General features: G+C 37.8%; 1 protein-coding gene across 1 annotated transcript in view; it reads left to right on the forward strand.

Moving 5' to 3' along the window:
* Positions 1–24,917, forward strand: part of LOC136030985 (nicotinamidase-like) — a 94,333-nt gene that overhangs the window by 32,325 nt on the left and 37,091 nt on the right. The window contains exons 3-4 of the mRNA XM_065710141.1: positions 6,351–6,407; positions 11,141–11,245. Coding sequence (XP_065566213.1) covers positions 6,351–6,407; positions 11,141–11,245 — 162 coding nt within the window. The remainder of the gene's footprint in view (positions 1–6,350; positions 6,408–11,140; positions 11,246–24,917) is intronic.

The following is a 24,917-nucleotide window of genomic DNA, read 5'->3' on the forward strand; positions in this document are numbered from 1 at the left end:
TTCAAGCTTACATATTTTCTTTGTTGTTCAAGCCAAAAGACAGTAAGTCTCCTATACAGGAGTTTCGGGCAAGGCGGTACTAATAGTGCACTTTTTGTGTCGATCGGACACTATTTTTAGGAGTTTTGGGTTACTGCATTTCATATTATGGGACGTGATCGTCTCTTACTAGGTTGCTAGCTACAGTTGCAACCTGGATTTTGCTAATTAAAAAAGCACGTATATATGACAAATTCCTAATGCTAATAACATAAGCTACTATAGTCTTACGGAAAAATGAAGTTTTTCGTAAAAAATAGATTTTATTTTAAAAATGATTTTTTGATTACAAAAAGTTTTTAACCAAATCAATTTCCTTTAAAATGAGCCATTAAACAACTCTTTCCGATTTTCCAGTGCCAAGCTATCTGGGATAAAGAAAAAAAAGATGCTGTATATGCAGAATATCGAGGTTTCAGCCACTTTTCTTGATTTTCAAGTCAATATGTTTCCATTGTTGTTGAAGGCAAGGGAAGGTAAATTTCCGATACTGAGGTTTCGGACGAGGCGGTTCTTATAGTGTACTTCTTGTTTTGATCTGACTCCATTTTCGGGAGCTATGGGTTATTATATTTCTTAGTATTGGACTTGATTGTCTGTTACTAGGTAGCTAGCTACCGCTGCAACTCGGATTACAAACGGGAAAAAGCCTACGGCTTTTCTACTTTGAAAAAGTAAGAGACGATCCTCAAGGAATAAGGCAGCTATCTAAGTCTAATATATGTAATGGTTGGTTCTTCTAATAATTGTTTTTATGAAATCTCTTTTTTTGTGTAGTACTGTCTTTTTACGGCACTTGGTATTAACCAAGTGACATATAGCGATCGCAAATTCTGTCGGCCTGTCTGTCTGTCCCGGTTTTGCTACTTCAGGTACTTCCAGGCAAGCTAGGACGATGAAACTTGGCAGGCGTATCAGGGACTGGACAAGATTAAATTAGAAATAGTCGTTTTCCTGATTTAACCATCTGGGGGGAGGAGTGGGGGCCAGTTAATTCGAAAAAATAGAAAAATGAGGTATTTTCAACTTACGAACGGGTGATGGGATCTCAATGAAACTTGATGTTTGGAAGGATATTGTGTCTCAGGGATCTCATTTTAAATCCCGACCAGATCCGGTGGCACTGGGGGAGTTGGAGGGGGGAGCCTAAAATCTTGGAAAACGCTTAGAGTGGAGGGATCGGGATGAAACTTGGTGGGAAAAATAATCAGAGGTTCTAGATACGTGATTGACGTAACCGGAACGGACCCGCTCTCTTTGGGGCAGTTGGGGGGAGGGTTAATTCTTAACAAATTAGAAAAATGAGGTATTTTTCACTTACGAAGGAGTGATCGGATCTTAATGAAATTTTAAGTTTGGAAGGATATCGTGTATCAGAGATCGTATTTTAAATCCCGACTGGATCCGGTGACATTGGGAGGAATTGAGGGGGGAGCCTAAAATCTTGGAAAACGCTTAGAGTGGAGGGATCGGGATGAAATTTGGTGGGAAAAATAATCACAAGTCCTAGATACGTGATTGACAGAACTGGGATGGATCCGCTCTCTTTGGAGGAGTGGGGGGAAGGGTTAATTCTGAAAAAAAGAAAAATGAGGTATTTTTAACTTACTAAGGAGTGATCGGATCTTAATGAAATTTGATGTTTGGAAGGATATCATGTCTCAGAGCTCTTATATTAAATCTCGACTTTATCTGGTAAAGGAGAAGTTTGGGGGGGGGCGGAACCTAAAACCTTAGAAAATTCTTAGAGTGGAGGGATCGGGATGAAACCTGGTGGGAAATTTAAGCACAAGTCCTAGATACGGGATCGACATAACCGAAACGGATATGATCTCTTTGGGGGAGTTGGCGGGGGGGGGGGGTTAATTCTAAAAAAATAGAAAAATGAGGTATCTTTAACTTGCGAAAGAGTGATCGTATCTTAATGAAATTTCATATTTAGAAGGACCTCGAAACTCAGATCTCTTATTTTTATCCCGACCGGATCCAGTGTCTTTAGGGGGGGGACGGAAATCTTGGAAAACGCTTAAAGCGGAGAGATCAGGATGAAACTTTGTGGAAAGAAAAAGCACAAGTCCAAGATAGGTGACTGACATAACCGGACTGGATCCGTTCTCTTTGGTGGAGTTGGAGGGGGGAGTAATTCGGAAAAATTAGAAAAAATGAGGTATTTGTAACTTACGAACGGGTGATTGGATCTTAATGAAATCTTTAATCTAGAAGGATCTTCTGCTTTAAAACTCTCATTTTAAATCCTGACCAGATCCGGTGACATTGAAGGAAGTTGGAGGGGGAAGCCGGAATTCTTTTAAAACGTGAAAATCGAGGTATCTTACGAATGGGTGATCGGATCTCAATGAAACTTGATATATAGAAGAATCTTATTTCTCAGATGCTCCATTTTCAATTCGAATCGGATCCGGGGACATAGAGGGTCGGAGGAGGAAAACAGCAATCTTGGAAACCGGAAATCTTGGAAAACGCTTAGAGTGGAGATATCGGGATGAAACTTGATGGGAAGAATAAGCATAAGTTATAGATACGAGATTGACGTAATTGGTACGGATCCGTTCTTTTGGGGGAGCTGGGGGTTGTTTATTTGGAAAAATTAGAAAAATTGAGGTATTTTTAACTTAAGAACGAGTGACCGGATCTTAATAAAATTTGATATTTAGAAGGACCTCATGTCTTAGAGCTGTTATTTCAAATCCAGACCAGATCTGTTGACATTGGGGGGAGTTGGAGGGGGAAACCTGAAATCTTGGTTGACGTAACCGGACTGGATCTGCTCTCTTTGGGGGAGTTAGGTGGTGGGGTTCAGTGCTTTGGCGAGTTTGGTGCTTCTGGACGTGCTAGTCGTTTTCCCCGTTTTCCCCGATTTGAACATCTGGGGGGCTAAAGGGAGAGGAAAAATTAGAAAAATTGAGGTATTTTTAACTTGCGAGTGGGTGATCGGATCTTAATGAATTTTTATGTTTAGAAGGACCTCGTGACTCAGAGCTCTTATTTGAAACCGGCATTAAGCCTCTGATTTTCCTTTTAAAGCAATCTATTGATTCTTGGAATTTTGCTAGAGCTCATAGCATATGAGCTCTTGGCTTTTCCGACCTCGTCACAAGTGCCATATCAGCTCTTAGCTCTTGTTTATATAAGGTATTTAGATTGCTCGGCTATGATACTTTGCTCGATTTTCTTGCGTTTAGCTTGCTCAGAAGAAACCATGTTACTGTCTAAGCTATTTATTCTAACACTCTCTTATAGAATAAAAATACCCACGCGTAGATTAGGTAGTACCTAACAAAAAAGTTAAAAAAAAGAGTTAAAAAAAATTAAAATTATTGCTCAGACACCATATTTTTTGCAGTTTGCAGTTAAATCGAATTATTTTATATAAAATTTTCAGTAAATTCTAGTTTCAGTTGACAAATCAGATTTCTTTTTTTAACCCCCCAAAAATTACTGCGTTTTCCATGACTATGTATACATGTTTTTTATAATGGTACAAGTTCTTAGGAAAAATATTGGTTTTATTGTAGATATTGTTTTTAATTACAAAAGTACGCAGATGTGATAAATTTCTGATGTTAATAGCATAAGCTACTGCGGTGTTATAGAAAAATACAGTTTTTCGTAAAAAATTGATTTTGTTTTAAAAAAAGTGTAATTACTAAAGGTTTTTAACCACATCAATTTCCTTTAAAATGAGCCATTAAACAACTCTCTACGATGTTCCAGTGCCAAGCTATCTGAGAAAGAAAATATAAATAAATAAATAAATATATTTGCAAATTTGATGGCAGGCCGTTAAGCCTCTACCAAACAAAAATCTTAATTTGCATTTCTTCTAAATTTGCATAAGGAGAAAATGTCACTTGAATAATATTCATCAACTTCCTTCTTGAATGTCCGTAGGTTTGTGGAGCAGATTACTCTTTCTGGTAAGTTGTTCCAATGCTGAACAACTCGGTTGCCGAAAGTACATCGGCCCATGTCCTTGTAAAAACGTTTCATACTCACTTTGTACTGATGTCCTCGGAGATGATTTTTATTGAACTGCAAGATTCTCTGGGCTGGTACGTTATCATAGGCTCCATTGCAGAGCTTGTATATTTCAATAAGATCACCACGGTGGAATCTATAGGCGAGGGTTGGGATTTCAAGCTTTCTAAGCCGCTCTTCGTAGGGAAGGAAGCGTAACCTGGGAGAGAATTTAGTTATCCTCCTCTGAAAATTTTCGAGAGCATCTATGTCCTTGTTGTAGTATGGTCTTGTAGAACAATGTCCATACTCAAGAATCGGGCGGACAAGGGACTTATAGAGCGTAGCAAGCATTTTGTCGTCCTCGCACGAGAAGTTTCTTCTGATAATACCAGCAACTTTGGAAGCCTTCTTGACGACAGCTTCATAGTGGCTACTGAAGTTCAGTTCAGAATCCACTAAGATGCCTAGGTCTCTTTCTTCTCTACTAAGAGTGAGTGCAGCGGAACCAAGAAAGTATGAGGACGAAAAGTTTTGTGGACCCAGAGTGAGGATATGACATTTCTGGGTATTGATTTCCATGATCCACTTCTTCATCCAGTCATCGATTCGTTGGAGATCCGCCTGCAGGTGGTGAATGTCTTCACATGACGAGATGACGCGATAGAGCTTTGTGTCGTCCGCGTAGAGAAGGATGTCAGATTTGATGCCCTCAACTAGGTCGTTGATGTAGAGATTAAACAGAATGGGGCCGAGAATTGACCCCTGGGGTACTCCGCTAAGAACTTCTTCTTCGGTATTGCTGAGACAACCTTCTACGCACACAACTTGCTTTCTGCCAGTTAAGAAGTCCGTAATACACTGAAGAAGACTGAATGAGGACCCGGATGAGGAGAGACCGTATTTCCTGAGCTTCTTGACGAGACGCTTATGGGGAACTTTGTCAAAGGCTTTCTTGAGATCCAAATATATGAGATCAATCTGGAACCCCTTTTCGATGTTTTTCTTCCAATCATCTGTGGCACAAAGCAGTTGGATCTCTGCAGATCGTTCCTTAAGAAAACCAAACTGCTTTTCGGTATTTTTTCTCGTTTTAAGTGTTCTAGGGTGTGGTCTGCAATGAGAGACTCAAGTACTTTACACGTAATACAAGTGAGGCTTATCGGTCTGTAGTTTGATGGGTCTTCTCGTTTCCCACCTTTGTATATTGGGACGACAATAGTTTTTTTCCAAATAGTGGGAAGCTCACCGAGTTCAAGAGACTTTCTGTAAGACTAGTGGCTCTGTTATTACCGTTGCAAGTTCTTTGAGCAGTTTTGGATGTAGATTTTCTCGGCCTGTGGACTTGCTTGGGTTAAGTTCTCTGAGTTTTTTTTAGAACATCGCTATGTTGCCGCATAAGATGCCGCATATCAAAATATCTTGGTTTCAGCCACTTTTCATGATTTTCGAGCCAATATATTTCCCTTGTGGTTCAAGCCAAGGGATAGTAAGTTTCCTGTGTAGGGGTTTCGGACAATGCGGTTCTAACAGTGTACTTCTTGTTTTGATCTGACTGTAGTTTCGGAGTTATGGGTTATTATATTTCTGAGTATTGGACATGATCGTGTCTTACTAGGTTGCTAGCTACTGCTGCAGCCCGGATTACTTTTTGGCCGTTTTTGATACGGGCCATAACCTTTTTTCTTACAGGTTCAAGCAACATCTCTGCCATCCACACATATCTTTTAGAAACTGATACCTTTATATACGCAAAGTATATTACAATATTCGTGCGGAATAAATTTTTCCAATTGGCTGAATATGTAACGGGTGGGATCTCCCTCACCCGAAATTGGAGCCCTGACGCTGGATTGCTATCCTATTTCCTAGCTATTGAACTGATCTTAATATCTCTTTAATCTTTTGGTCATCTTTAAAATTGGTCAGATCTCTTTTCTTAAATAGACACAAGCAATATATCTGCCATCCAAAAATGTTCTGAAGATCTGGGGGAAAATATGGGAAGCCGCAGTCATCGAAGCCGATTCAACTCCCAGCTGAAGTCATCGAAGCATGTAATCGGTACCTACGTAACGCAGACCATGGGACAGCATGCGAAAAGTTTTGTTTTTATTTGTGTCATGTAAAGAGAGTCCTTTGACACACCCTGCCCCAAATGTCTAAAGATTTTCACAATTTGTCATAAAATTCCATTTAATTACCACAGAACTTGCCTGTTTTTCCCTTTTCTTGGATTCAGACTCATCTATTTGCTATTTTGTTTCAGTGTCCTATCTTTTTTCCTTTCATTTATGGAACTCATTTTCTCTACAATTAGTTTTTTTTTCTAGGATAACAACATCGACCTGGATGAATTTCGTCTGTGTTGGCAACACTGGATCAAAAAGGTAGGGAGCTGAAAATAATAAAGTTATATTTTCATGATTAATTATAAAACTTGTAAATCATACGAGTCGTTTAAGAATTTAATATTAACAATATGTTGATTACCAAAGACACTTACACCTTCAAACGATAACCACACCTTCTTAAGCTGTTATACCATTTGTCTTTTACCTAAGTTTATTTACCTAAGTTTGTGTCAAATTTTCATTAAGTTTGGTGCCCGCTACTGCCAAAACTGCATAACTGCTTATGGAAGTAGTTTTAACTCCATATTCAGCTCCACTTAAGCCAGTTCGGACACTCAGTTTTCATTTTTATGGCACTTGGTATTAACCAAGTGACATATAGCAATCGCAAATTCTGTCGGCCTGTCGGTCTGTCGGTCCCGGTTTTGCTACTTTAGGCACTTCCAGGTAAGCTAGGATGATGAAATTTGGCAGGCTTATCAGGAACCGGACCAGATTAAATTAGAAATAGTTTTTTTTTCCGATTTGACCATCTGGGGGGGAGTGGGGGGCCCGTTAATTCGGAAAATAGAAAAATAGAAGTATTTTTAACTTACGAACGGTTTATCAGATCTTAATGAAATTTGATGTTTGGAAGGATATCGTGTCTCAGAGCTGTTATTTTAAATCCCGATCGGATCTGGTGACACTGGGGGGGGGGGATATGGGAGGGGGAAACCTAAAATCTTGGAAAACACTTAGAGTGGAGGGATCGGGATGAAACTTGGAGGAAAAAATAAGCAAAAGTTCTAGATACATGATTGACATAACCGAAACGGATCCGCTCTCTTTGGGGTAGTTGGGGGGGGGGGGGGTTAATTCTGAAAAATTAGAAAAAATGAGGCATTTTCAACTTACGAACGGGTAATTGGATCTCAATGAAATTTAATATTTAGAAGGATATCGTGTCGCTTTGGGGTTATATATTATTTAATATTTAATATTTAGAACGGATCCGCTGTCTTTGGGGTTGTTGGGTGGGGGGGGGAGGGTTGTTAATTCGAAAAAATTAGAAAAAACGAGGTATTTTTAACTTACGAACGAGTGATCGGATCACAATGAAATTTGATAGTTAGAAGGCTATTGTGTGTCAGAGCTCTTATGTTAAATCCCAACCGGATCTGGTGACATTGGGGGAGGGGAGTTGGGAGGAGAAAACCTAAAACTTGGAAAACATTTAGAGTGGAGGGATCGGGATGAAACTTGGTGGGAAAAATAAGCACAAGTCCTAGATACATGATTGACATAACCGGAACGGATCTGCTCTCTTCGGGGTGGTTGGGGGGGGGGGGTAATTCTAAAAAATTAGAAAAAATGTGGTATTTTTAACTTACGAACGGGTGATCGAATCTCAATGAAATTTGATATTTAGAAGGATATCATGTCTCAAAGCTCTCATTTTAAATCCCAACCGGATCTGGTGACATTGGGGGGAGTTTGGGGTGGGGGAACCTAAAATCTGGGAAAAATAAGCAGTGGAGGGATCTGGATGAAATTTGTTGGGAAAAATAAGCACAAGTCCTAGATACATGATTGATATAACCGGAACGGATCCGCTCTCTTTGGGGTAGTTGGTGGGGGGGGGGTAATTCTGAAAAATTAGAAAAAACGAGGTATTTTTAACTTACGAACGGGTGATCGGATCTCAATGAAATTTGATAGTGAGAAGGATATTATGTCTCAGAGCTCTTATGTTAAATCCCAACTGGATCTGGTGACGTTGGGGGGTGGGGGGAGCTGGGAGGGGAAAACCTAAACTTGGAAAACATTTAGAGTGGAGGGATCGGAATGAAACTTGGTGGGAAAAATAAGCACAAGTCCTAGATACATGATTGACATAACCGGAACGGATCTGCTCTCTTTGGGGTGGTTGGGGGGGGGGTGTGGTTAATTCTGAGAAATAAGAAAAAATGAGGGATTTTTAACTTACGAACGGGTGATCGGATCTCAATGAAATTTGATATTTAGAAGGATATCGTGTCTCAAAGCTCTTATTTTAAATCCCGACCGGATCTGGTGACATTGGGGGGAGTTTGGGGTGGGGGAACCTAAAATCATGGAAAACGCTTAGATTGGAGGGATCGGGATGAAACTTGGTGGGACAAATAAGCAGAAGTCTTAGATACGTGATTTACATACTTGGAACGGATCCGCTCTATTGGGGGGGGGGGGGGTAATTATGAAATATTAGAAAAAATGAAATATTTTTAACTTACGAACGGGTAATTGGATCTCAGTGAAATTTAATATTTAGAAGAATATCGTGTCTTGGAGCTTTTATTTTAAATCCCAACCAGATCTGGTGATATTGGGGGGGAGTTGGGAGAGGAAAACCTAAAACTTGGAAAACACTTAGAGTGGAGGGATCGGGATGAAACTTGGTGGGAAAAATAAGCACAAGTCCTAGATACATGATTGACGTAACCGGAACGGATCCGCTCTCTTTAGGGTAGTTGGGGGAGGGGTTAATTCTGAAAAATTAGAAAAAACGAGATATTTTTAACTTACGAACGGGTGATCGGATCTCGATGAAATTTGATAGTTAGAAGGATATTGTGTCTCAGAGCTCTTATGTAAATCCCAACCGGATCTGGTGACATTGGAAGGGGGAGTTGGGAGTGAAAAACCTAAAACTTGGAAAACACTTAGAGTGGAGGGATCTGGATGAAATTTGTTGGGAAAAACAAGCACAAGTCCTAGATACATGATTGACATAACCGGAACGGATCTGCTCTCTTTGGGGTGGTTGCGGGGGGGGGGGTTAATTCTGAAAAATTAGAAAAAATGAGGTATTTTTACTTATGAACGGGTGATCGAATCTCAATGAAATTTGATATTTAGAAGGATATCGTGTGTCAAAGCTCTTACTTTAAATTTCGACCGGATCTGTTGGGGGAGTTTGAGGTGGGGGAACCTAAAATCATGGAAAACGCTTAGATTGGAGGGATCGGGATGAAACTTGGTGGGACAAAGTCTTAGATACGTGATTTAATAATTGGAACGGATCCGCTCTATTGAGGGGGGGGGGGGGGGTTAATTCTGAAAGAATAGAAAAATGACGTATTTTTAACTTACGAAGGAGTGATCGGATCTTCATGAAACTTCATATTTAGAAGTACCTCGTAACTTAGATCTCTTATTTTAAATCTCAATCGGATCCAGCGTAATTGGGGGGAGGGCAGTTGGGGGGACCGGAAATCTTAGAAAATACTTAAAGCGGGGAGATCAGGAAGAAAATGGATGGGAAGAATAAAAACCTGTTTAAGATACGTGACTGACATAACCAGACCAGATCTGCTCTCTTTGGTGGAGTTGGGGGGGGGGGTAATTTTGAAAATTGAAGTATTTGTAACTTACGAAAGGGTGACCAGAGCTTAATGAAACCACATATTTAGAAGGATCTTGTACTTTAAAGCTCTAATTTTAAATTCCGACCAGAATCTGTGACATCGGGGGGAGTTGGAGGGGGAAACCGGAATTCATGGAAAACGTGAAAATTGGGGTATTTTTATCTTACGAATAGGTGATCGGATCTAAATGAAATTTGATATTTAGAAGGAATTCATGTCTCAGAGCTCTTATTTCAAATTCCGACTAGATCTTTTGACATTGGGGGGAGTTGGAGGGGGAAACCTTGGAAAACACTTGGAGTGGAGGAATTGGGATGAAGCTTGGTGGATAGAATAAGCAAGTGTCCTTGATACGTGATTGACGGAACCGTACTGGATTTTCTCTCTTTGGGGGAGTTGGGGGGAGGGGTTCAGTGATTTGGCGAGTTTGGTGCTTCTGGACTTTCTAGGACGATGAAAATTGGTAGGCGTGTCAGGGAGCTGCACAAATTGACTTCATAAAGTCGTTTTCCCAGATTCGACCATCTGGAGGGCTAAAGGGAGAGGACAAATTATAAAAAATTATGTATTGATAACTTACGAGTGGGTGATCGGATCTTAATGAATTTTGATATTTAGAAGGACATCGTGACTCAGAGCTCTTATTTTAAATCCTGACCGGCATTAAGCCTCTATTTTCCTTTTAAATCCATCTATTGATTCAGAGAATTTTGTTAGAGCTCATACCATATGATCTCTTGGCTCTTAGCTCTTCTTGCCTCGTCACAAGTGCCATATGAGCTCTTAGCTCTTGTTACTTTTCTTGATACTTTAAGGATTCCAGAAATGTTGTGTGGTATCGCTCAGAAGTAAATAATTTAGCCTAATTTGCCCAAATAATAAGCTTGTGTGAAGAAATTCTGCCTAATAAAATGTTAAACTATTGTTGGAAACTCATCCGATTTTTTTACGTTGTGTGTGAAAACTAGATTAATAAGGGTTTTGGCGATGCCATATTCAGAGGGGGGGGGCTGGCTTTAATCACCTTGGAAATTTTAGTCCGCCTCGTAAAAAAGTAACAAAATTCTTTTTTGTTGCCAATTCTTTTTATTTATAGTCTGTTTTTGTATTCAAGTTTTTGTAGCCTCTCCGCCCGAAAAATACATGATCCCCCCCCCAAAAAAAAATCCTTGATACGGTTTTGGATTTCAGCCATTTACCGCCTACATTTCGACAATGAAGAATAATTCATTTGTTATTCAATTTGCGTTGTTGGAACTATTCTATAGTGATCTGTCAGTAGAAGAAGCTCTTTTGCCGATTAAAACTTTAGCGCCCTACCCAGCGTCTCTTGTAACCTACCTACCCAGAACCTACAGCATATCTTAATTAATTTTTCAGATTGTTCGCCCTTGTTCTGTACTGCTGGTGGTTGATGTACAAAATGATTTTATATCTGGCACTCTATCATTGTCTAATTGCCCTGCAAAGCATAATGGAGAAGAGGTAATTCACATTTTATTATTATTTCGCACCTCTGCCATATTTTGTATATATTCCTATGTTCCCCTCACCAAACAGATTAAGAAGGTGTAGTTTTTTGGGGGGAGTCAATATACCCTAGATGTTTGAACTGTTAGGAAAAAAATTATTGTGAAATCTAATTGGTTCAAAGTACTAATTGACAAAAATAAGGTACTGCCCTTAAAAGTCCTCAATTTTTTTTTTGGTGGGGGGGATACAGGCTTAGGGTTTTTGAAAACAAATTTACAAGTCAAAGAAACATTCTGGGGAGGGGAGGAGTCGAGTTTCCAAAATTTGTATTTACCTTATGATTCTTCATCCTTTCTGCCATCTAGATAATACATCAAAGCAAATAAGATGAGCAGCACTGGAATTTTCATTGCTCCAACATTCACTTCACAAGAGTCTATATACTGAAAAGAAAACAAGAATAACAGTGCTTCAAAATACTTTATCACAGAAAAAAACACCAAAGAACTATAGAACATTATAGACACTCATTATAATGAACATTATATCAAATGAACATTATATCAAAGAATATAGAACATTTAGACACAGCCCTTCCGTTGCTAAAAAAGAGTATGGGAAGCCGGTACTGTACAGCCCTTGTCCTTTAAACCAAAGTTGCCCTGTAAATTAGGAAATCCAAGTATCAAACATTAAGCAACTTGAATAACTCACAGTCGTTTCCCCTGGGGGGGATTTCAACCCTGGAAGCATAGTTATTTTGCCTTTCGACTATTTTGAACAAAAGGGGTACCTCAAATTTTTAACTTGATGCTTTTGGGGGAAAAGAGTGGGGTAAGGGAGGCAGGTTGTTCTTTGGTCAGTTTTGACTCTTAAAAAAAAGAACTTTAAGTTTCAATTTCCAATCGAATGAGCCCCCTCCAAACTTATTGCTACCACCCCTTCTACAAATACCTTATATGTTAACAATAGAGAAATTGCATAAGTTACTACCCTTGCCCCGGGGACTATGGTAGATTTTCAAACTGTAAGTTATGTTCCTCAAATTTTTGACTAGTTTGCACAAAATGGCTGTTGGGGCTGTGCCCCTTTTTCTTTATAGATATATGACCGGTTTTTTTTTTTTGTTTTTTTTGACTAGATTTGCTTATAATATAATTTGAAAGCAAAAGTTAAATTGTCGTTGTCAAGGCAGTAATTTTACAAGAAGTGAAATATTGGTTGAATTCTATTTCTTTCTGGCTGGTCTGATCTTTCTGGTCATTGAAAGATAGATAATGTTATGCAAAAAAGCAGTTGATTTAAACGCCAATTTATTGGATTACTCCGTGAAAATCTGGGGTCCACCGCAACTCAAGTTGCTTGTTATGAAGATAATGATTTTGGAATTAGTCCGTATTGAGAGTTCATAGTGTGTTCTTACACTTCTCTGTGTACAATTGTTGTTATGAGTTTGATGTCAATAGTAAGCTTTGTTTTATTTTATACTTTTGACTTCTTGAATAGCCTAGGTAGAGACTAGAGTTTACAGGTAGAATTGATTACAGGGAGAGCACTGTGATATGAGTTATCTTTCCTAGGGGAAAGATGAATTTTCAGACGCTTATTGAGGTTGATGCCTGTGGCCCTTAGGGTGGAGCTTTAGGCCAATTAGTGTGGCACTTATATACCACGGGAAGCACACTTTCCAAACCCACACTGGTCGTAATATCAGTGCAAAAAGAAATTTTAGTAACATTTTGCCGCTTGATTGTGTTACTATACTCTAGCTGCACCACCAGTTGTGGTACTGGTAACGTTAGAGTTTCAATTAATGATTATTTCAAAATTTTGGTCAGGTGAATTTGGGGAGAAAAGTGGGCATGGGAGGGTGTCACCCTCTAATCACTTTTGACTCTTAAAAAGGGCTAAAGTAATTTCAATTTCCAATTGAATGAGCCTCCTCCAAATTTTATACGACTAAACTTTCCGTAAAACTTTATATGTTAGCAATGGGTAACTAGCATAATTTATAACCCTTTCTCTGGGGTTGGAGGGTGGGACTCAAACCTGAAACCATGGCTATTTGGCATTTGGACTATTTTTAACAGAATGGCTAGCTCAAAATTTTGATCAGATGCACTTAGGAGAAATGGGCGTGTACGAGGGGGGGGGGGGGCTAGTGGCCGTCCGATTGCTCTTGACTTTTAGAAATGTAGCTAGAACTTTCAATTTCCAATCAAATGAGCCTCCTTCAAGATATATACCATTACCCCTTCCATAAAAACCTTATATGCCCGTGGTTTATAGCTTGTAACCCATACCCCCGAGCTTTGCGGGATTGTGTCAATCCTTGAGACATTGTTTTATGATCTTTGGGCTATTTTGAACAACATGGCTATCTCAAAAGTTATATCGAATGGATTTGGGGAGAATTGGGCGTAGGAGAAGCTATTTGCCCTCCGGTCACCTTTGACTCTTTAAAAGGGAAATAGAACTTACAATTTTCAATCAAATGAGCCTTCTCCAAAGTTTATACGGGCATATTTTCCATAAAAAACATATCATTGGTGCATAACTTTTAACCCTTACACCCAGGCTCTGGGGGCTGTATCAACCTCGAAGGTATTGTTATATAATCTTTTGACTATTGAAGACAATGGTTATCTCAAATTTTCGATCGAATGTATTTGAGAAAGAGAGGCCGAGAAGTGGCCTGCTGCCTTCTGAGCGCTTTCGGCTCTTAGAATGGGGAGCTAGAACTTTCATATGAGCCCCCATATTTCATATAATCAAATAAGCCGCCTCCAAAGTTTGTACAACCCCACCTTCCATATAAACCTTATATGTCCCCGTGGCATAACTTACAACACTTGCACCCTGGCGCTGAGGATTTTGTTAACCCCTGAGTTTTGTTATATGCTCTCTGGTCTACTTTGAACGAAGGGGCTGTCTCAAAATTCAATTGAATGCATTTGAGGAAAATGGGGCGTTGGGGGGGAGGGGGTGCCCTTCGATTACTTCGATTACTTAGTTGCCCTTCGATTACTTTTGACTCTCATAAGTAGTGCTAGAACTTTCAATTTCTGATCAACTGAGTCCCTCCAAAGTTTATATAACAACCCCTTCCATAAACTTACAACACTTGCCCCCGGACTTTGGAGATTGTGTCAACCCCTGAGTTTTGTTATATACTCTCTGGTCTATTTCGAGCAAAATGGCTGTCTCAAAAATTCGATAGGATTCATTTGGGGAAAAGAGGGCGTGGGGGGGCCTATTTACCCTCCGATCCCCTTTGAATCTTGAAAAGGGACCTAGTAATTTTGGTTTCTAATCGATTGAGCCCCCTCCGAAGTTTATGCGGCCACCCCTTCCATAATAACCTTATATCCCCCGTGTTTGGGGGTGGGGCTTGTGTCAACCCAGGAGCGTTGGTTATATAGTCTTTGGTCTGGTTTGAACAAAATGGCCTTTTTTAAAAAACCGATCGGATACATTTGGGGAAAATAGGACGTGGCGGGGGCTATTTGCCTTACGATTACTTTTGACACTTAAAAAGGAAACTCGAGCTTTCAATTTCTAATAATTTGATCCCCCTTTGATTTTTAAACGACCACCCCTTCCACAAAGCCTTATATGCCCCTAGGGTATAACTTACAACCCTTGCCCCTTGGCTCTGGGTGGGGTAGGGGCTGCTGACCCCGAAGGTTTTGTTATCTTCGGACTATTTAGAACAAAATCGCTATCTCAAACTTTTGATCGGATTTGTTTGGGGGAAAGAGGGCGTGGGGACCTAGATGCCCTTTGATCACCTTTGACTCTTAAAGGGACAACTAGAACTTTCTATATCCAATCAAATGAGCCCCTCTGAAGTTTATATGACCACACCTTCCTTTAAAATCTTATATACCTCTGGGGTATAACTTACAACATTTGGCCCCGGGCTCTAGGGGGTTGTGTCGACTCCAAAGGTTTTTTTTGTCTTAAACTATTTTCAACAAATTAGCTATCTCAAAATTTCGATCGGATGCATTTGGGGAAAAAAGCTGTGGGAGGGTCTAGTGCCTTCTAGTCACTTTCTACTCTTAAAAAGGGCACTAAAACTTCCGATTTCAAATCAAACGAGACCCGTCTGAAGTTCATACGAACAATTTTTCCATAAGAGCTTTATATGCCCCCAGGGCATAACTTGCAACACTTGCTCCCGGGCTCAGGGAATTGTGTTGAGTTTTTGTTGTCTGATTTTTAAGCAACTTTAACGTTATCCCAAAATTTTTAACGGATACATTTGGGGAGAAAGGGTGTTGGAAGGGGGGTCGTATTTGCCCTCTGATCATTTTTTACTCTTAGAGGGACACTAGAACTTCCGATTTCCAATCAAATGAGCCCTCACCGAAGTTTATTCGACCACACCTTCCATATGAAGTGCCTGTGGGGAAAAAAGTAAAATATTGAAGCCATGTGGCATTTACAATTAAAAAAAAAAAACAATTTGATTTCCAACAAAATGTTATGCTGGACTTCAAACAAGTAGAAAAAAATCCAGTTTGTCCGTTGAAATTGTGACTTGCTGTTTAAATCCCAATCAATTATTGAAATTATCAAGATTTATGTACTTTTCTTTAGAAAAAATCTAATTTTTGACGTAAATAGGCTATATTAATCAACATGGACTGGACTTCAACAACAGACTAAAATTTCTTGAAATTCAGATTAAATTTGACTATGGGACCATTGAAAGTAATATGTTCAGTATAAATTCAAATCAAATGCTGGAATTATGACAGAAAAAAACAAAAGCTAATTGTCTTTTTGAGTTTAAGAGAATATATAAAATTAAGAGAATATATATGTTAATTTGAAAGGAGTGTATATTATTTGTCTACGAAGGGTAAACACAGAAATTTAGCCACAAACAATAAATTTTTGAATTTAATTATAGCATAAATAATGCCTCCGAAACTGACTAACATTTATCTCCAATTTGGCATAGAATGAATTTGGATAAAGACAAGTTCTGCTCGAAAATATTCCATTTCAGGATAAACGACCTATAGTTTCTTTTCGAAGGTTCGTTATGGCGTATATATGTTGAACTCAGTTTCAAAAATAATCTTTAAGAAATTAGAGTTGGAAAACAGTTGAATTAATGTTATTTTTATCAAAAATATTCCTTTCGGGCTCCTGCTGAAAAAAACAGTCTGTATGTATACATACATATATATGTCCGTAATAGGACGATAGGAATTACAACTAAAAATTGATTTACTATTTTTAAAATTGGTGCAATTACCCAAATACAAACATTATCAGGCACAACCCCTGAACAAAATATCATCTGAAATAATAAAGATAAATGCTCAAATTACAAGGCACTACCCAATTCCAAATGTCGCGCACAAAGCCCGTTGTATTCAGATGATGATTTTTTCTTAAGTTTTCTTACTATATCTTTAATCATACCAGATGAAACAACAACCCTGCCCGTTTTCGGCAGGGTTTTTGTCTGTAAAATACTTTCAATCTCTTTGTCAAATTCAACTTCAGCGTTACTATCAGGGCACTTTAATTCCTCAGAAAAATGACTAACCCACTTCAGATACAGAAATAACTCCAGAGCTCGGAACACCAGAAGGACTAGGACGTAGTTCCCATACCAAATTGGGATTTTCAGCGATTTTGTTAGCACTATTTATTTTCACCTTTGCGATGTGCAGACTTGGTTCACGGTTGAATTTGCGCTTGCAAAACATACGAATCGAATTCACAGCGCCAGATCTCGGCCTGCCACACTCGTTCCAGATTCTCAGCCAAAACTTCGAGTTAGAGCACGATTTTTGAAGTAGAGGGTGAAGATCAACCGTTTTTTTCGATTTTACTCTAAAACTCTTAACAGCCACTGCCACGGACTCTGTACATTTCAAAGCATGAATAATCTCTGCACAATAGATATTTAATTGAAGACAGATCTCTGGGTCACTACAACTTGAATTTACCGGGAGGAGGTGAAATGATACTCTTATCTTATCAAGGATCTCGTCACTAACTCGCTGAAACAGCGAGGGATCTGTTTTTTCCATATTTTCCGACTTCGCCATTTATGATCACGTTGAATCATTGGGACCCTGGATAGGAACGGCTATGGAAATGGGCAAGTGGTCACTGCCTTCCGAATTAACTTTCACTTCATAATTAGCGCTGCCGGAATATAGCACGTGATCCGAGTTTGTCACAGTATTACTAGTAGAAATGTACGAATACGGTTTGTCTTTTCGCAGCAGGGTAAAAGATTCCGGTAACATTCTTTTGATGAGTTGCACACGAGAACACTTTTCATCCGCCAAATTACAGTTAAAGTCCCCGATTATTAGACAGTGAGACTTCTTCCGAGCGGAATGCTTGACACACTTAGCGAGAAGTCGAACTGCAGTAATAAACCTTCTTTTGGAAGACTGATCTCCGTGATTTGTAGGCAAATAAACGTTAATCACGACGAGATCGCTCATCTGAATACTAATAAAGCAATCCGCACTCTTTAAAATTGTGGCTGGGCATTTGCAGATATTCGCTATACCTCCAGAATGGCGGCCGCGTACTTGTCGTCGGGCAGCTGGGGAACTGAATAATAACCCATTCAACATATTCAGAAGACTAAGCTTCTCCTGGGATAAAAAAATGCTCTTGTAGACACAAAACATCGGATTTCCTTAACATCTCTTCTAGCAGCGATAGCTTCTCTGAAACTTTAACATTTAAGTTCCACGAACAAATCGAGATCTCAGTTTCACTGGCCATCACGAGCTAATGGTCTTCGTTCACTGTATTTTCTATTTTCAGGGCAATAGACTAAGTAACAATGATGCCTATCTGATTTGCTTACGAAACATCTCATTTTCTTTTGACAGGGAGAAGCCTTCGGACTATCATGCCCCTCCTCCCCACGATCGGTACAAACTTTAGAGTTTTGACAATTCTTTGCCAGGTGACCACCAGCTTGTCGGCATCGATAGTATATACGCTGAAGACCACGATATAATTCGATTGGGATCCTTTCGTTCCCCAGCTTAGGGGGATTTTTTAAAGCACAATGTAAGTCCGCTTCCGAAGGAAAATATAGCTTAAAAGTTCTACTTATCCCGTAGCGTTCGACTTTCTGACAATTCTTCACTAAATTTATGAGCGAGGCTTCGAATTCCTCGGGAACGCGTTTAATAATGCCCACAAATTCTTTGGCCTTCACCTTGACTGACATATTCGTGTCCTTGTTTTTCAGCGAACCTGCAATCTTTTCATCTTTATTTGAACCAAATCTTATATAAGTATTGTATAAAACAAATTCTAATAACTCTTGAGTAACATCTCAAGCTAAGTGTAGTCTTAAAGCAATTTGTCCATATAGCTTTTTTATTATGAGTGTCTATTTTTAAGAATCTTTTACTAGATAAGAGGAAAGATTTCTTGATAACCGTTTTTAAATTATCTAACACTGCATTAAGTGGTAAATTAGTATACATTGTCGCAAAATCGAAAGACTCAATTCTTTTAGCTGAAACCATTGTTAAAGAATCTATCACCTGCAGTGAATTATTAACACTCCAATATGGATTAAAATTCGAAAATTTTTAAATACCAGAACAATAGGTTTTAAGTTTATTTATAATTTCCTTTAAAATTAAAGAGAGGTCAGTAGCAGCGATGCGGGTTGGACATTTAGCTGCTCCAGCAATAAACCGTGGTTTAGGGGGATTCTTATGAAATTTTACAGTCCATATAGGAAAGGGAACTTTTTATCATTGTCATTTATTTTAATATTAAAATTATTAAAAAGTATTTCTTGAGTCTTTTCAATTAAATTCTCATTCTCTAAATTTACCTTTTCGTAAACATTAGTTGTGCATAACTCCCTCTTTAAGATATCACAATACAGCTTCTGACAAATTATGGCAAACTTATTATTAGCTTTATCCACCGGCACAATTACAAATTCATTCTGTAGATTAGCAATTGCTTGTTTAATCTTAGCATTATAAAATAATGATCTAGTGTTACTATTTTTTAAATTAGCATATATTTTATTTCGTATTCTACTAATAATTAAATTCTTCCAACTTTGAAAACTCTCTTTATTTTTATTCTCTTTCTTACACCACTTATCAATAAATAAATCAAAATCATTTTCCAAGCCATCAAAAACACTCGATGGTTTCATATGATGAGAAAGACGGAAATTAGCCCCTTTATTCATTATAATTTGAAGATCATCTTGCTTAATTATTGACAAGTCCCCTGTTATAACATGTTTGTAAGTGGGATTTACAAATGGGCCAAGTTGCTTACAGTTACAAACCGGTTTCCAATTTATATCACTATCTAATCTTTTAAGTATTAAATTATAATTAAAAATAATTTGCCCAATAGTTTTTGAAAATTTATAAGCTAAAACTGGACTATCATTATAGTTCAAATTACTAGGAAGGGCCTGTTGCACATCCCGCTGATTTAAAATAACCGGTAAATTAATATCTTCAATCTGCTTACAAGTAAAATTAATAGGCAAATATAATCTGTTATCCTTATTACCAATCTTATTATCAAACTTTTTCTTTTTTGAAATAAATTTCGTTTTAGTTAGAATGCAAATTGTATCGCATATTACTTTAAAATTATATTCAAGAGCTGTATTATTCTTAACAATCCAGAAAAGTTTGATTAAATTCCTCTTGGATAAATTATTTAGACATTTTATTACAGAAATCATACCCCTAGAAATAAAAATCTGTTACCGCCTATAATAAAATCAAAATCTGTTATCGCCTATGCAACACAAGAAGCATTTACAAATACAATCGGATACACAAAACAAGCCGCCGGCCTAACAAATAACAGTCAATTCAGTTTTTAGCGTGGACGCAGGGTTGCCACCTACGTTACGGTCTTATCATTTTTGGCACGTTTCGAGTAAAACTTTACGTTTTACGTTACGGTCCTACAAAGGGTACATTTTTGTTACGTTTTAGAATTTATGATACGCTTTTGAATAATGAATAACTTATACATTTTCTGAGTAATCTATTTTTTTTTCGTGAAAAAATTCCGCTGTTCCCAGTTTAATTACTCAATTAAACAGTATGAGAAAATACCCACTTTGCTTACTCGCATAGTAGGCTAGGATAACATCCTTTTTCATCAGACTATCATTTGCAATGATATGAGAATGCTCAGAAAGCAGACAGATTTTGCTCTATCTTGTCAGTATTCACCAACTTCAGTATTTTTACTGTTTTACTGTTGTCAGTATTCAGCATCAGTTGAACTTGAATCTTGTTCAGTCAACATACTAAAACTATATGGAGAAGGAGCAAGCTGAAGTCACAAAGGAAAATTATTAATAAAAACATAGGTTGATACTAAAAGAAGCTATTTTCTTTCTAAGTCATTTTTAAATATGTGATTATAAGAGAATAAATGTGTTTTTTGAGGTAACAACCAAAACCAACTTCCGAATGGTTGGACATAATATCAGGTTATAAACAAAACTTGAAATCAAACAGTTCGTGGTAACGAACTGTAGTAAGGAGCGACCCGGCTCAATAGTAACCAAAACTTTAAAACATTGAATTTTGATATCAATAGCTACATCAAAAGAATTGCATTATAATGCTGATTTTAAATATATAAGTTTCATCAAGTTTAGTCTTATCCATCAAAAGTTACGAGCCTGAGAAAATTTGCCTTATTTAGGAAAATAGGGGGGGGGGAACCCCTAAAAGTCGTAGGATCTTAACGAAAATGACACCATCAGATTCAGCGTATCAAAGAACCCTACTGTAGAAGTTTCAAGCTCTTATCTAAAAAAATGTGGAATTTTGTATTTTTTGCCAGAAGACAAATCACGGGTGCGTGTTTATTTGTTTGTTTTTTTTTGTTTTTTTTCTTTTCCCCAGGGGTCATCGTATCGACCAAGTGGTCCTAGAATTTCGCAAGAGGGCTCATTCTAATGGAAATGAAAAGTTCTAGTGCCCTTTTTAAGTGACCAAAAAAATTGGAGGGCATCTAGGCCCCCTCCCACGCTCATTTTTTCCCCAAAGTCAACGGATCAAAATTTTGAGATAGCCATTTTGTTCAGCATAGTCAAAAATCATAATAACTATGTCTTTAGGAATGACTTACTCCCCCACAATCCCTGGGGGAGGGGCTGCAAGTTACAAACTTTGACAAGTGTTTACATATAGTAATGGTTATTGGGAAGTGTACAGACGTTTTCAGGGGGATTTATTTTGTTCGGGGGTGGGGCTGAGCAGAGGGGGCTATGTTGGAGGATCTTTCCTTGGAGGAATCTGTCACGGGGGAAGAAAAATTCAATGACAAGGGCGCAGGATTCTCTAGCATTACTATAAGAAAACAATGAAAAATAAACATGAAAACGTTTTTTCAAATGAAAGAAAGAAGTAGCATTGAAACTTAAAACGAACAGAGATTATTACGCATATGAGGGGTTCTAAAAATAGCATAAAGAGCGAGGTATTTAGGAGGAGATAAATACCTTGCTCTTTATGCTAAAGTATTTTTAGTAATTTCAACTATTTATTCTACGGCCTTTCTGATTCAGGGGTCATTCCTAAAGAATTGGGACAAAACTTACGATTTAGTGTAAAGAGCGAGGTATTAACGAGGGTACAAACCCCCTCGTATACATAATAAAAATATAAGGTTATGAAAGTTTGTTACAAAAACGTTCAGAAATTAAATAAAAAAAAACTAATTTTTTAGCTGAAAGTAAGGAGCGACATTAAAACTTAAAACGAACAGAAATTACTCCGTATATGAAATGAGTTGTCCCCTCCGCAATCCCTCGCTCTTTACGCTAAAGTTTGACTCTTTGCCACAATTCTACTTTTTAAAATAATTAAAAGCTTTAGCGTAAAGAGCGAGGGATTGCGGAGGGGACAACTCATTTCATATACGGAGTAATTTCTGTTCGTTTTAAGTTTTAATGTCGCTCCTTACTTTCAGCTAAAAAAATTAGTTTTTTTTATTTAATTGTCAAAATGAGCCAATTTTTGGTTATAACCAAGGCTATATCCAAGCATTGAGGAGGGGGGAAGATTAGTTAAGCTGAATTATCCGATTTTTTGCTAGGTTTTTTTCAAGCATCATAGTCAGTTTTTTACTTTGTACCCCCCCCCCCCCGCTTCCCTTCTGAGGTCCCTTATCTAACTGTGGAAATTATACCGAGGAAATTATAGCCTACTAAACAACACAGCTTTCGCACGGAATTCTGATTAATGGATAATTCTTCTGGGCTTGGTCTGTTTTGACAGGCGTTTTCGGACTGAAAACACCTCTTTCTAGCCAAACTATGCATATTCACGCCACCGTGAAAATATGCGGCTATCCCACTATAGCAAGCAATTTCAGACGGGGAGGGTTGTTATTAGAGATAAATTCAAACCATGATAAGAGTTATTTTTGAAATGTCTTAATAAAAAATGCCTCATTTCTTTGACTGGATGTTAGATTTCAGTCCCCTCCCCCCACCGCTGAAAAATTCTTTTAACACCTCCCACCTTAAATTTAAGAATGATTTCGTTCATGGAATTTGTTGCGTGCTGATATTTGTTCGTGAAACTTGTTGCGTGCTGATTTTTGTTCGTGAAACTTATTTTATTGATTTTTATCTTCGTGAAATTTGCACATTGATTTTTCTCCTCGTGAAACTGATTTTGTTCATGGAACTTGTTACGTGCTGATTTCTCTTCATGGAACTTGTTACGTGCTGTTTTTTGTTCGTGAAACTTGTTACTTGTTGATTTTTCTCTTCGTGAAACTTGTACATTCATTTTTCTCTTCGTGAAACTTCTACATCGATTTTTCTCATCGTGAAACTTATTTTGCTTATGAAACTCGTCAGGGGCTGATTTTTATTCGTGGAACTTTTTGCCTGCTGACTTTTGTTCCTGGAATTTGTTGCGAGTTGATTTTTTCTCTTCGTGAAACTTGTAAATTGATGTTTCTCCTCGTGATACTGATTTTGTTCGTGGAACTTTTTGCCTTCTTATTTTTGTTCGTGGAACTTGTTGCCTGCTGATTTTTGTTTGTGAAACTTGTTGCATATTTATTTTTCTCTTCGTAAAACTTGTGCATTAATTATTCCTCGTGAAACTATTTTTTTTCATGGAACTTGTTGCATGCTGATTGTTGATCATGGAACTGGTTGCGTGCTGAGTTTTGTTTGTGAAACTTGTCACATGTTAACTTTTCTCTTAATGAAACTTGTACGTTGATTTTTTCATCATGAAACTGGTTTTGCTTATTAAGCTTGTTCCGGGCTGATTTTTGTTGTCTGTGATACTTGTTGCATGTTGATTTTCCTTCGTGAAACTTGTACATTAATTTTTTCTCCTCCTGAAACTGATTTTGTTCATGGAAATTCTTGTGTGCTGATTCTTGTTCGTGAACCTTGTTGAATGTTGATTATTCTCTTCATTAAACTTATACATTGATTTTTTTTCTCCTCGTAAAACTGATTTTGTATGGAACTTGTTGCGTTCCGAATTTTGTTCGTGAAAGTTGTTGTATATTGATTTTTTCTTCGTGAAACTTGTACATTGATTTTTCTCTTCATGAAACTGATTTTGTTCATGGAACTTGTTGCGTGCTGATTTTGTTCATGGAACTTGTTGCATGCTGATTTTTTGTTCGTGGAACTTGTTGCATGTTGATTTTTCTCTGAAACTTGCACTTTGACTTTTCTCCTCGTGAAACTGATTTTGTTCATGGAACTTGTTACGTACTGATTTCTGTTCATGGAACTTGTTGTTTAATGATTTTGTTCGTGAAACTTTTTACTTGTTAATTTTTTTCTTCGTGAAACTTGTACATTGATTTTTCTCTTCGTGAAACTTGTACATTGATTTTCCTCATCGTGAAACTTATTTTGTTCGTGGAACTTATCGCGTGCTGATTTTTATTCGTGGAACTTTTTGCGTGCTGACTTTTGGTCATGAAACTTGTTGTGAGTCGATTTTTTTTCTCTTCGTGAAACTTGTAAATCGATTTTCTCCTCGTGATACTGATTTTGAACGTGGAAATTTTTGCCTTCTTATTTTGTTCGTGGATATTTCTGCCTGCTGATTTTTGTTAATAAAAACTTGTTGCATGTGGATTTTTCTATTCGTGGAACTCGTACATTTATTTTTTTCCTCGAGAAACTGATTTTGATAATCGAACTTGTGTTCTGGTTTTTATTCGTGGAACTTTTGCTTGCTGATTTTTGTTCTTCGAGCTACTTGCATGTTGATGTTTCTCTTTGTAAAACTTGTACATTCTCCTCGTGAAACTGAATTTCTTCGTGGAACTTGTTGCGTGCTAATTTTTTTTGGGAAGTGGTTACGTACTGATTTTTGTTTGTGAAACTTGTTACATGTGGATTTTTCTCTTAATGAAATTTGTACATTGAGTTTTTCATCGTGAAACTGGCTCTGCTCATGGAACTTGTTGCGGGCTGTTTTTTGTTGTCTTTGATAGTTGTTGCTTGTTGGTTTTTCTTCGTGAAACTTGCACGTTGATTTTTCTCCTCGTGAAACTGATTTTGTTCATGTCAATTCTTGTGTTCTGATTCTTGTTCGTGAACCTTGTTGAATGTTGATTATTCTCTTCATGAAACTTAAACATTGATTTTTCTCCTCGTGAATCTTATTTTGTT

The sequence above is a fragment of the Artemia franciscana genome, chromosome 9 (genome assembly GCF_032884065.1).
Source record: "Artemia franciscana chromosome 9, ASM3288406v1, whole genome shotgun sequence".
NCBI lineage: Eukaryota > Metazoa > Arthropoda > Branchiopoda > Anostraca > Artemiidae > Artemia > Artemia franciscana.